The sequence below is a fragment of the Salvelinus sp. IW2-2015 genome, linkage group LG23 (assembly GCF_002910315.2).
Source record: "Salvelinus sp. IW2-2015 linkage group LG23, ASM291031v2, whole genome shotgun sequence".
NCBI lineage: Eukaryota > Metazoa > Chordata > Actinopteri > Salmoniformes > Salmonidae > Salvelinus > Salvelinus sp. IW2-2015.
In genome coordinates this window covers 37,232,135-37,245,268 of record NC_036863.1, presented here as the reverse complement: position 1 = coordinate 37,245,268, position 13,134 = coordinate 37,232,135, and the positions used below count along the sequence as shown (strand labels likewise).

The window sequence follows — 13,134 nt, the reverse complement described above, 5'->3', positions numbered from 1 at the left end:
TACATGGCAGTTGAAAGTGACATTATTAATAATTCAAGGTTTAGGCAGGGGGAAAAAGACAGCAGCTCTCTAGATGCTGCAAAAACATACACAACCTGACATTCCCCAGTTGGAGACAACAAGTAGACAGAACAAATGCACATTCACAAATGTTCACACACACACACACACACACACAGGAAGACTAATGAGTCTGGGATGCGTGCCTGGGAGACTAGAGCAGTATCAAATATGACCCGTTAATTAGATTGGATCTAGGAGGAAACATGGTGGCGAAGCGGGGAGAGGAAGGCGGTTAGGAACCATTGATCCATTCCCTGGAACACGCAGCAGTACGGGGTCAGCGGTCATACAGAAATACTGTAAATATGACACACAATCACATTAGGCTGGACATTAGAGACACTCAGAGGTGGTGTAGTGCTGTGGTTGGGGGTCAGGGTTGTGGTGGGGGCAAGGTTAGGGGGAGGCAACGCGTAGGAGAGACTCATCAAGAGCCAACAAGCACTGTTCGGAGAGGGGGATAAGGGAGGGCAGGATAGAAGACAAATTGAACAGGAGAGAGACGGACAGAAACAGCAGAAGGGATTACACCATGAAGAGACGAGAGCGCAAAACAATTGTCTGAAAACAAACCAAGGTGGGAAGAGAGAAAGGCGGAGTGGGATGGAATTGAATTGCATGAGAAAAGAAAATGTCAAGCAGAGGGAGAGTGTGCAGTGAGGGAAACCTAAAAATAAAAAAAATAACTCGTTTAAAACTAAAAATGCATCAGAGAGGAGGAAGATGGTGAAAGAGGGAGAGAGCGAAGGAGATGGAGGTGAAAAAAGAAAAGAGGGAAATGAAGTGAGAGTGGACGGAGATAAGGGAAGAGAACCAAATTATTTCAGGAGACCAAAACAAAATAGAAAATTAGAAAACGCAAACAGGAGTAGACAAGGATAGGGGGAGGAATGAATAATGGAAACCACCCGAAAATGGGGGGAACGTGGGTAAACAGAGGATGAAAAAGAGGAGACCTTTATTACCAATAAAATACAGTGGTGCAGAGGCACATTTTTCATGAGGAATAGAATGTCCATCATAATTACAGTGAATTGGTTTCTATTAGGCGCAGGACAAGGGGTGAGGGGGCTGCGCAATGATATTCATTTCAAAGTATCAGCAAATGGGACATTTTCAATTTCATTTAGGGCAGCAGGGACAGATTTAGTTTCTGAGAGGTTATTTTACAAGGTCTGCAACAGATGGGGCTCTCCATCGATGAACAACATTGGTACGAGGGCCTGTCTGAATAGGGTAGCCTATACAGGTTTAATATGTACTACCGTACCTCATAAGAAACAGAAAAAGGTACTTTACAACGGGTTCTAAATTCAAAGGAAATATTAACCAGGGTATTACATTGGACAGTTCTGTTAAACACGCTTCTAAATCAAGCTAGTCTGGTTTGTTCGTGTTAACGCATCACAATGCAAAAAACGAAATACTTAGTAGTGATAAAGGACAACACAGAATAGTAGCCCGACATCAAGTAGAATAATAAATAACAATGCTAGAGTGTGAATGAAAGGAAGGTAAATGCAAACATGGGAGATCTTGGTAAGCGTCAGCCCCAGCAGGAGAGACTGAAAAGAGGCAAGCGTGAAGGAGGCATGAATTCAGCGGATTCAGGAATTTAGTAGGTGGGTGTACGGCATTATTTCAAACCCTTACATTTCATTGGCCATGAACCGCTAGTCAATGGATGAAGAAAACGTGAACTCAAATCAGTATAGAAGACAGTAAACGGCTCTTTAAAATGAGCTATAAAAAAATAATTAGAATCACAGGAGGCTGCTGATGGGAAGACGGCTCATAATAAATGTCTGGAACGGAATCAAACACATGGAAACCATGTGTTTGATGTATTTGACACCATTCCATATATTTCCGCTCCAACCATTACCAAGAGCCCGTCCTCCCCAATTAAAGGTGCCCTCAACCTCCTGTGCTATAAATACAAATTATTCAATCCCCCCCCCCCTTCAGCTTTCATTAACACTGTATAAATGTAGTCGTGGACTGATTCAATTCCTCCTCCCCCTACCTTCCAACCTACACCACAATAGTCCCTGCACGCACTGGGTTGGAAGGCCACTAATGGCAACTGAGAAAGCAGGGACAAGAAACATCCATCTACTCGCTCAGTGACAGTATCAATATTGCAGTAGAAACAGCCAAACAAACTTGAGGACATGCCTTTTTCAAATCCATAAATGTTCAAATACATCCATTTCAAATCTCAACCCAATGCAGTAGTTTGAGGTCAGCTGTTCCCACATTTTTGAGTGGGGAATAGAGGCAGTAGAACAATAGAGAGACGGACTGTACAACGGGATATGTGAAACTCCTCTGGGAATATTGAACGTGGCTGAGATTTGCAGTCCAGACATCTGCAGTCTTGAGCTGCCTTCTCTATCTAATGCCAGGTTGCTATGTCATTAAAGACAGCATGGCTATACTTTGGTTACAAGTGAGATTGCCCAACTAACCACAGGGAAGAGAAACGCTGAGCAAGATTCAAGTGTTTCAAACGGCTCATCTTCCTGGTTTGACCATTTTTTGGGGGGGTGACTAGCTACTTGAGCACAGAAAATATACTCAATGTGAACCTTTAAAATAACAATTCTGCTATTCCAAGAATTCGATGAGGTAGTCATTTGAAAAGTTAAAAACCTGTCTGTGGACAATGGATTGTCTGGGGGTCATTGAGGTCTTTTCTGAATTTAAAAATATGAATAAAATTTGCCTGCCAGTATAAGTTATAAGTCATCAGAACACCGATATAGAATGGTTCCCTGGAAACTGCCCTGCTCAGTATAGTGGATAAAGAGAACAGGACAGGTACTAATACATATTTAGCAGTGGAGGGAGCTGGGGACGTCTCACTGTGCTGAGAGTGGGGGTGTGGCTGGAATGGGACGCAGTCCTAAATGAACTGCATACGTAAAACATGCATCTAAATGAATACATGAAGCATATGAATCATCCTAGTCTAGTCAGTCCACAATACATGAAAGTAGTAATATTCTTTATTCCACGGTGGGTCACTTCATGTGGAAGCTAGTCTGCAGACCATGCCAGTTTCTGGCACAAAAACCTAAGAGAACAGTAACCAGACTAGCCAATAAGACAGATCACACCACCAGAGAGCCTAGAAAGCTAGCCAGCACAAACATACTTTGCATGTTTATAGAATGCCTGCAAGTTCTCCTGTTCCCTGCTCAGAATTCACAAGTATATGTTCCATTTTACGTCGTCTCGCCTTGGGAATATCTGGGCACTTTCACAAATGATGGTTTTGTTAACATGGGGGCAACACAGAGCTTAATACAGAATACTAATGTAATCGTCGGCTTTGCCTGTATTCCCTGGGCCATCTGAAAACCACAGAAAAACAAAATGGCACCACTGGTTCAAAGATTTGCCGTTAGAGCTGTGAAAGCCAACAAATAACAAAACATGGAAGTCTTCATGGACCAATTCAGCAAAACTCTTACTCAACGTGTACAACCTTGACTTTTGTTTAGTATTCTCAGATGCAAGCCCAACTGAATTAAAATGTCTCCAGGATATTGGCCATGCCCTTGGGAATATCTGCACGAAGAGTCGAATATGCATGGAGTTTAAATAATGGCTAATCGGATATTTAAAGGGAGATTATTGGTGGCACCCAGCACCTCTCCAGTAGATTGGGAAACTCCCATTCCAAACAGTCTGCAATGTCTCAGCTCAACATTCATCATTCTAAGGTTGTTGTTCAGGACCATAATGATGATGGCAACGACAACGCAGTGATCACAATAACGACGCTAGTCAATTTCTTGGCACACTGATACTGAACATTTCCTTGACAGACTGCTTAAATTAGGCAGAGGTAATTCTGTTGTTTTCATGTGCAGTTTTTTCATTTACCACCTGCCCAGTTAGTGAACAGAATACAAAAACATATCGACTGATGTCAAAATAATTCAAAGGAACCGTTGACGATCTAACAAAGTAAACTGATCCAATGCCAGTGATTACCTATTGAACCGATGACAAGTATTAACGCTTCTTTTCCCTACCTACTAAATTACGGTGCTCCTACTCGCCCTGCATATCTGAATTCCATCCATTAGGAGTTGCATCCTCATTCATCATTGTGTCTTCAAATTAGCTTCTGAAGAAGAAATACGGGAGGAGGAAGTCTGGAGCTAAACCTGCGCCCCTCCCTCTTCCCCAGTCTTTACTAGATGTCGCATTCACACGTTGCTTACAAGTGGGGGGGTTCATTATTTTGTTTGCACAAACATTCTCCTTCTCTCGTAATGTCTGGGAAAGCAGAGAAGAAAAAAATAAGTTGACACTTAGTTGCAGAGCCTGGAGAGGGCTCAAAGCAAGCCCTCATTCAGACAAACCCGGAGGAGAGAGGAAGAGCGGGAAGGAAAGAGAACCCGTCTGTAGTGTGTACCTCATCTACTATCCTGTCCCTGGACAACACCCAAACATTCGTTCTGCATTTCACCCATCTGGCTCCACTCTACACCTATTTACTCAAATCCATGCCCATCCATAATGCATCAAGTTGTCAATATTGATGCTCTACCCATCACCTGCTGCATCTCTCATGGACAATAACTACGGCCGCATTACATTGTCTCTTTCCTTACCTCAAATTGAAAGGCAGACAGAGACAGAGACAGTTCCAAATCCCAAATAGATTTTTGTTTTAAATTCCGTCTCTCACAGTTAAAGTGTACCTATGATAAAAATTACAGACCTCTACATGCTTTGTAAGTAGGAAAACCTGCAAAATCGGCAGTGTATCAAATACTTCTTCTCCCCACTGTATGTGCTCAGATAGATCCCTGAGGGGAGTCCGAGCAGATCTGAGGTTGAACTCTTAAAGCATTAGGAAAAAACCCAGCTCCTTAGTGTGAATCAGAGAGACCAGGTAGACGACCAAGACAATCTAAAGCCGCCAAGTATTTTAGACTAATTCAAGGCCTACATGTCAAACACCAAGAGGGGGAGGTTGATGTCAATATTTGTTCAATTATTTATTTCCAAAAGCAACCCATCCCTAACAAACATTTAGAGCAGATTTGGCCCAGCCTGGAGCCTCCACTAAAACACCTGCATACAAAAAAAAAACACTACCCTAAAATGGACATGCATAACTAGGGCCAGGAGTTTCCTCCTGCCCACGTGACATCCAAACAGGAAAAATTCTTGCAGGGCTCATGGTTAGGAAACCTTTTGGCCCTACACCGAGTGAGAGAATGCAGCCCATTATAAACTGAGTGGCAGTAGCCTGCGGGGAGGTGGAGGGCTGTTGCTTACCTCAAGCCGTCCAGTGTCAGGCTGGAAGCCACGGGCAGGGTCCTCTGTGGTCACACGGCATTGGATGGCGAAGCCATTTATCCGGATCTTATCCTGCTTCAGGCCCAGCTCTGGCAGGCTACGACCCTCACACACGTGCAGCTGAGCATGAACCAGGTCCACACTGACAGGAAGAGGATGGGGAGAGTAAAAAGAGAATTTTGATGTCTGAATTGACAAGGAAAACAGAAGAAAATGCACTCGGTTGTGCATAAAGCTCCCACTCTGGTATGTCTACAGGAGTTACCAGTTCAGAATCTTGTTTTTCTCTCGATACCCATGACAACTTCAGATACCTTGTGTGAAAATCCCCTACATGATACACAAGCAGTGTGGTGACATTCACAACTGATGTGAAGATGAGAGTTCAAACAGCAATATCTATTCCCATTTTAAAACGTGATGTTAGGTTCATGACACGCCTTCAGTGCACTTGAAAAATAAACCTGAGAGATGTAGGGAAAAGGGGGGGGGGGGACTTCAGTTCAGAGGGGAAGAGAGCGCAGAAAAGGTATTCAGGGTAAGGAAAGATAACTGACACTTGCTCCACTGTGACCACAGCCAACAATCCAGAGGGAGCTGGAACTGGTTTCTGTTCAGTCATGGATGGAGAGGAATATAAATCTGATGCGTCACGATACTATGAGAGCCAAAACTAAAAACCCTATTGCTGTTAACTTTCACAGAAACGTCTGTCCATTTAGCAATTCTAATTATGAAAAAGGTTGGTAGAAAATCAATTTAATGGTAATTAAAACTCAGAGCTCCACACGATAAGAGGGAATGTTTTTGTAATTGCTCATAGGCAAATCTCAACAAATCCAAGTCAATGATATCACTTTTGTCTACCACTCATTGAATGACTAAAATATATGTGTGCATGTCAGTGCCTCGAGGCTGAGGGAACACTTTTTCTTACCAATAAAAAGGAAGGGACAGAGTTGTACTTGCATTAAATGTTAAACTTCAATTTAAGGAACAAAGTGTCTGGGCAGGAGTTTTTTGTTGCATCAATGGATTGAAACATTTTGGCTGGTGGTGACAAATACTTCATGAACAGTCAAACAAAGGAAAAATGTTTTGCTATAAAACATGACAAACAGAATCTCAGGCCCTGGAGCAGGTTGGACGCTGCTTATGTCTGAGAGACGGAATATCTTCTAAACTGACAGAAACAATTTCAGAAACAACTGGGCCGGCTGAGAATAAGCAACTGTGTAGCTTGAAAACCGGCAATCATTTTATACTTCCATCACTTAATGTATACCATTATTTCTCCACCTTCTCCCGCTCAGCAGACGACTTGTCAACCACTTCGGAAAAAAGGTTGACGACATCCGTTCCTCATTCACTCTCAGCCTACTGAGCCCACTAACAAAACGACCTACTCCTTGACCTCTTTCAATTGTTAACGTTCGATCCAAAACAGGATTGCTCGCCACCAAACAATACATTTGATGTAGAAAATACGCTTAGAAAAATATGTTTAAAGAGATTTTCTACAAGTAGGCTCAAACGAAAGTGTTCATTGTAAGAAAATTGCATGTAATTGTGAAATTCTATCATTTCGTGGGTGGAACATTACATATTTGATATAATAACTGACATTCTTGTAGCCGTGTTCACATTCTCTATACTGCGCTTTAAAAATGTGTGCCCAGTCAAAAATCGAATTTTAAGAAGATACTTTAAATTTCATGTAGTAGTAAGTAAGTGGCTGCATTTCAAACTTGATAAACAGAAAACAAAGATATCAAGAGGCACAGGCTCATCTGGTGAAAATCACTGGGGGGGGAAGCAGCTTCTGCCTCTTATTTTTCTTCTTGACTTGTTTTGTCATTTGGTATTTACACGGACTAAGACAGTGTTACCAAGGTCTCAGTAAGACATAATTACACAGAGGCAGTAATCCCTTCCAACTGAAGCAACGGGGCGTATTGTCATATTGGATTAACCCAACTGTTCTGCCCACTTTCTCTACCTCCAAGACAATTAGTCGTAAAAAGGGCCCTTCAACACCTAGGTGCGATACCATGTGATCTCACAGGAATAGAAAAGTGCTCCCATCCCAATTAAATACAAAGAGGCTTTATTGCCATGGGGAATATGTTTACATTGCCAAAGCAAGTGAAATAAACTAAACAAAAGTGAGAAACCAAAAAAACAAGAAACATAGAATTTGACGCTCAAAAGGGTTTAAAAAAAAGAAGAGACATGTGTTATATTATCAGCTATATACAGGGTTTTAGCAATATGCAAATAGTTGTAGTACGACTAGTAGGAGAAGAAAGAAAAATAAGTTGAATTTACAGTGTTTGTACTCCACCGGTTGCCCTTTTCTCATGGCAACGGGCCACACATCTTGCTGTTGTGATTGCACTGTTGGATTCTAGCTTGAAATATACGCATTCATGTTACCAGACTAGAACTTACTGATTACTTTACATGTTTAAAGTATGTGTATGTAGATAGATATATAAATAGTTGAAGTCAGAAGTTTACATATACCTTAGCCAAATACATTAAAACTCAGTTTCACAATTCCTGACATTTAATCCTAGTAAAAAGTCCCTGTTTTAGGTCAGTTAGGATTACCACTTTATTTTAAGAATGTGAAATGTCAGAATAATAGTAGAGAGAATGATTTATTTCAGCTTTTATTTCTTTCATCACATTCCCAGTGGGTCAGAAGTTTACATACACTCAATTAGTATTTGGTAGCATTGCCTTTAAATTGTTTAACTTGGGTCAAACGTTTTAGCCTTCCACAAGCTTCCCACAATAAGTTGGGTGAATGTTGTCCCATTTCTCCTGACAGAGCTGCTGTAACTGAGTCAGGTTTGTACGCTTTTTCAATTCTGCCCACAAATGTTCTATAGGCTTGAGGTCAGGGCTTTGTGATGGCCACTCCAATACCTTGACTTTGTTGTCCTTAAGCCATTTTGCCACAACTTTGGAAGTATGCTTGGGGTCATTGTCCATTTGGAAGACCCATTTGCGACCAAGCTTTAATTTCCTGACTGATGTCTTGAGATGTTGCTTCAATATATCAACATTATTTTCCTGCCTCATGATGTCATCTATTTTGTGAAGTGCACCAGTCCCTCCTGCCTGAAAGCACCCCCACAACATGATGCTGCGACCCCCTTGCTTCACGGTTGGGATGATGTTCTTCGGCTTGCAAGCCTCCTCCTTTTTCCTCCAAACATTATGATGGTCATTATGGCCAAACAGTTCTATTTTTGTTTCATCAGACCAGAGGACATTTCTCCATAAAGTACGATCTTTGTCCCCATTTGCAGTTGAAAACAGCAGTCAGGCATTTTTAATGGTGGTTTTGGAGCAGTGGTTTCTTCCTTGCCGAGCGGCCTTTCAGGTTATGTCAATATAGGACTCGTTTTACTGTGGATATAGATACTTTTGTACCTGTTTCCTCCAGCATCTTCACAAGGTCATTGGCTGTTGTTCTGGGATCGATTTACACTTTCCTCACCAAAGTACGTTCATCTCTAGGAAACAGAACGCATCTCCTTCCTGACCGGTATGACGGCTGTGTGGTCCCATGATGTTTATACTTGCGTACTATTGTTTGTACAGATAAACGTGGTACCTTCAGGCATTTGGAAATTGCTTCCAAGGATGAACCAGACTTGTCGAGGTCTACAATTTCTTTTCTGAGGTCTTGTCTGACTTATTTAGATTTTCCCGTGTTGTCAAGCAAAGAGGCAACAAGTTTGAAGGTAGGCCTTGAAATACATCCACAGGTGCACCTCCAATTGACTCAAATTATGTCAATTAGCCTATCAGAAGCTTCTAAAGCCATGACATAATTTTCTGGAATTTCCCAAGCTATTTAAAAGGCACCGTCAACTTAATATATGTAAACTTCTGACCCACTGGAATTGTGATACAGTGAAATAATCTGTCTAAACAATTGGTGGAAAAATGACTTGTGTCATGAAAAGTAGATGTCCTAACCGACTTGCCAAAACTATAGTTCGTTAACATGAAATTTGTGGAGTGGATGAAAAACTAGCTTTAATGACTCCAACCTAAGTGTATGTAAACTTCCGACTTTAACTGTATGTGTGTGTGTGTGTATATGTATATATATATATATATATATATATATATATATAAGGGGTCAAAGAAGGGTCAAGAGGACCTAGGTGTGTGGAAAGTTACTGAGTGACCTGGAAAGTTACTGAGAAAAGGGGACATGCTGAAAGTTCATATTCTGTTCAAATATGTTATTGTTGAATATGAAATCTTCCTAAAGAGGGAGGCAAAAGGGCAAGTCTAGTTTCAGTTCTTGATATGGAAGACCAGTTGCTGAGGAACCACAACCATGAGGGATGTGGAACTCAACTGGAGATAAAGGTCAACTGTTGAAGTGAGAAGACACTGCTGGGAGGGGGGCACCCCAAAGACCAATCTGATTTACAGTCCTCTCACACACACAAATTCCATGCGGGTCCTGGACTTAGGCAGAGCCATGACAGTAAGAGGAACCTAGTGTGTTTCTGCCTAACAGAGGACAGTGTATCTTAAACACGCAAGGAGATGACTGCCTAGTTCAACGGTATAAAAGAAAATGTGCTTGTGGGACTTGTATGTTGTCTTTCTAGCTGTATGACCCAGTGGGTGAATAAACTTGGTTTGAGCTTTTTCCTAGTCATCCGTTTGAGTTTTTACTATGTTTTTTCAGAACCTAACAGCACACTGCAGTCTTTTGCCTAACAGATACGGGAATTTATCAATGTTTGATTTTGTTTTCAAATTCTTTGTGTTATCTGTGGGAAATATGCATCTCTAATATAGTCATACATTTTGCACGAGTTTAGTAAGCGAAGCGCAGTCTCTCCCTCTCCAACACAATAATTATTCTCCTGGATCTGTCTCTGCCCTGGGCCCAACAGCTCAGCTACTTCTCAAAAGGAGGTAAAGAACCTCCATCTTAGCACACATACCAAGGGGCCTTGGCTTTTCATGGCAAGAACTAGTTACTGATAAGTTAGGGAAAGTACCTTTTAGGGAAAGAGTAGGCTCCTACCTGCAATTTAGTACATTTCTAATTGGGGCTGAAGAACCTAAGTACAAGCAGTTTAGGTAAAGACTTAAAGAGCTAACATTCAAGAAGGAGAAGTCACTTCAGAGCACAGCCTCTGCAACTCAAGAAAGGGTCAAAAGACAAAGCAACCAGGAACACAATCCGAGGAAAGGAGAACGCCACAAGCACAACAACGTCGGACCAAAGGACACAGCCACTTTGAGCAGATTGAGTATGACATTTAATGTTCATAATGTCAAGGTCTTTAAATCTTATCTTTCATTCTATTTCATCATCATTATGTTTTGTACATATTTTGATTAGTGTCCTTAAAATGTTGATGGTATAAAATAATTACGTTCTTGTTATTCTGGTAAAGTTATTGCAAAAATAATTGCTAAGTCAGGTCTCCTCTGAAGACAAATGTTTTCCAATAAAGAACTGGCACCCAGATTTCATAATTTATAGTAATAATTATACACACGTCAGAAACAGATAATCCATGCTTTTCTCAATTGATCTCTTATCTAACTTCTATACCCAGAGAACACTAGACTGAAACTCTGATTTCAGTCCCAAACTCTCTTGGGGTGGCAGGAAGAAAGAAAAGGGGTGGAAAATACCCAGAAAATACAAGGAGGAGGACGACAGAGGAGAGGCAGCCGAAAGGGGGACAGAGGAAAGGCAGAGGAGACTGCATTGCACAAAACTAAAGATGTGATATGAGCTGGAAGCAGAGGGAGTGAAGGAGGGGGGAGAGAGGGAGACGTGAGGGGGGATTAATATATTCAGTGTGATTTCTTATTCCACTTTAATTGCTGATGCCAGGCAGCGTATGTAGCGCTGGTGTGGATGTGCTGGAAAATTCTGCACCTCTCCCTCCTAACAAACCAAAATCCTTCCACTGAAAGCCTCTCCAATTTAACCCAATTTTATTTGAATAAGATCCAGGTCTTTGAACCAGCCCCCAAACACACCAATCCGTTGACAAGCTTTCCTCATCCTTGTGTGCCTGTTTAGTAGTCTTCTCTTCCCTCGTCTACCCGTCTCCCATTCTTAATTTCTTGCAGAATAGACAAACAAATGTGCAGCTGCAATCTAGCCACAACTCAGTGATTAGAAACCCATTACAGGGTCAGTGACAGAGACTACACTGAGCTGTAAACACACACACACACACACACACACACACAGAGAGAGAGAATTGAATTAAGGGAGAGGAGTGGGAATGAGAATTGGAGTGGCGCAAATGCTGAGAGAATTGAGGTCTGCCATAAGCCTGTCCTAACTGAATTTATAGAAGGGAAAGCACAACACAACAATGACCTCCAACCAAAGTATATGGGCTCCATAGCGCAGGATACTGTTCCTAAAGCCCGTTTCAAAAGGAGGCATTATATCACAGTAATGTAAGAAGATATTGTGAATGCACCAAAAATGATTTGATCTGCACTGACTGAAATGCATTAGTCTTCATGTGAAAGGAGGAAAAAAAGGGATGTTTTGAGACTGGAGAGGTTGCAGAGTCCAAGGAGTGAACACATTATGATGACATGGGCCATTTCCAGTGATTCCCAATACCACGCAGTAGGCAGAAGGGGTCCTTAATTGGTCTTAATCACTGGGAGCAATGACAAGTCATGATACAGGCTGAGGCAGACAGCCAAAAACAGAGGCGTAATAGCCTACCAACCGGAGAGCTATATACAGACCAGAGAATTCAACACGTAGTCGGAGGAGAACATAGCCAGTGGCTAGGGTTATGGCATGAATGCCCCTTTGGCGAGTAAGAATCAATTGCATTACAGTCATGTGCCTATCCAGAGCCAATCACTCAGAGCAGTGCGCCAGCAGAATGCCAATTGCAGTCTGACAGATTCAATTTAATACGACAAGATGGACATTTAGAACGAATGAACCTACATTCCTTCCACATGACTACAGAAGTCTCTGCCAGGTGCACAGAAGAAAAGTCATACATATCAATCTGTGCGTGAGTCGATGTGTACGTGCACACACACAACAAAATAAGACTTTTTTTTAAAGACGCAGCATTGCATTCATCCCTCCTGAATGATTACTTTGGCTGCATCTGATAAGTGCACAACCCACGGCTATTGTCAGTGTTTGAACTCTGAATGCATGAGACGGGTGAGATTAGGCACTTTTATCATCTCTAGTCTCAAGTAGGAACTCCAAACGACATAGCGCTGCGCGACTTGATTCGTGGACTAGGATTCTGGCTCTGAAAGTAGAACTCAGATAGTCTAGACTGATTCATATGGGAAGGAAAACTTGGTAAGAACATCACGTCCTAAACGATCCGCTACATCAGTCCATTTACTTCATAATTCCAGGACTTCTAGAGGGTTCCTTTGCGTTGGCACAGCATAGGAATCTTATAGTCCTTCACTAGTCAGTTAGAAACATGTATTTAAATGTCACAACTATTTTTCTTAAATCCACTCAAATTGACACAAAACAAATCATAGTACAGGCGTAATCTATAATGCATTACATCTATACACAAGTACGCATAAAAAAAATTAAAAGTAGAGTGGATAAAAGGACAATCGGCACTTCTAAAGAAAAGTCTCTGTGGCGCAAGCATTTACATTATTGTTACTTAAAATTATTTTCCACAATTTATTATTTTCATCAGGGCTGGACATCTGACC

At 41.6% G+C, this 13,134-nt stretch overlaps 1 protein-coding gene across 3 annotated transcripts in view; it reads right to left on the bottom strand.

Moving 5' to 3' along the window:
- LOC111950242 (pyruvate carboxylase, mitochondrial) overlaps nucleotides 1–13,134 on the bottom strand; it is a 99,740-nt gene that overhangs the window by 48,901 nt on the left and 37,705 nt on the right. For all 3 annotated transcript variants that reach the window (XM_023967664.2, XM_023967663.2, XM_023967665.2), the window contains exon 9: nucleotides 5,368–5,530. In XM_023967664.2, coding sequence (XP_023823432.1) covers nucleotides 5,368–5,530 — 163 coding nt within the window. The remainder of the gene's footprint in view (nucleotides 1–5,367; nucleotides 5,531–13,134) is intronic.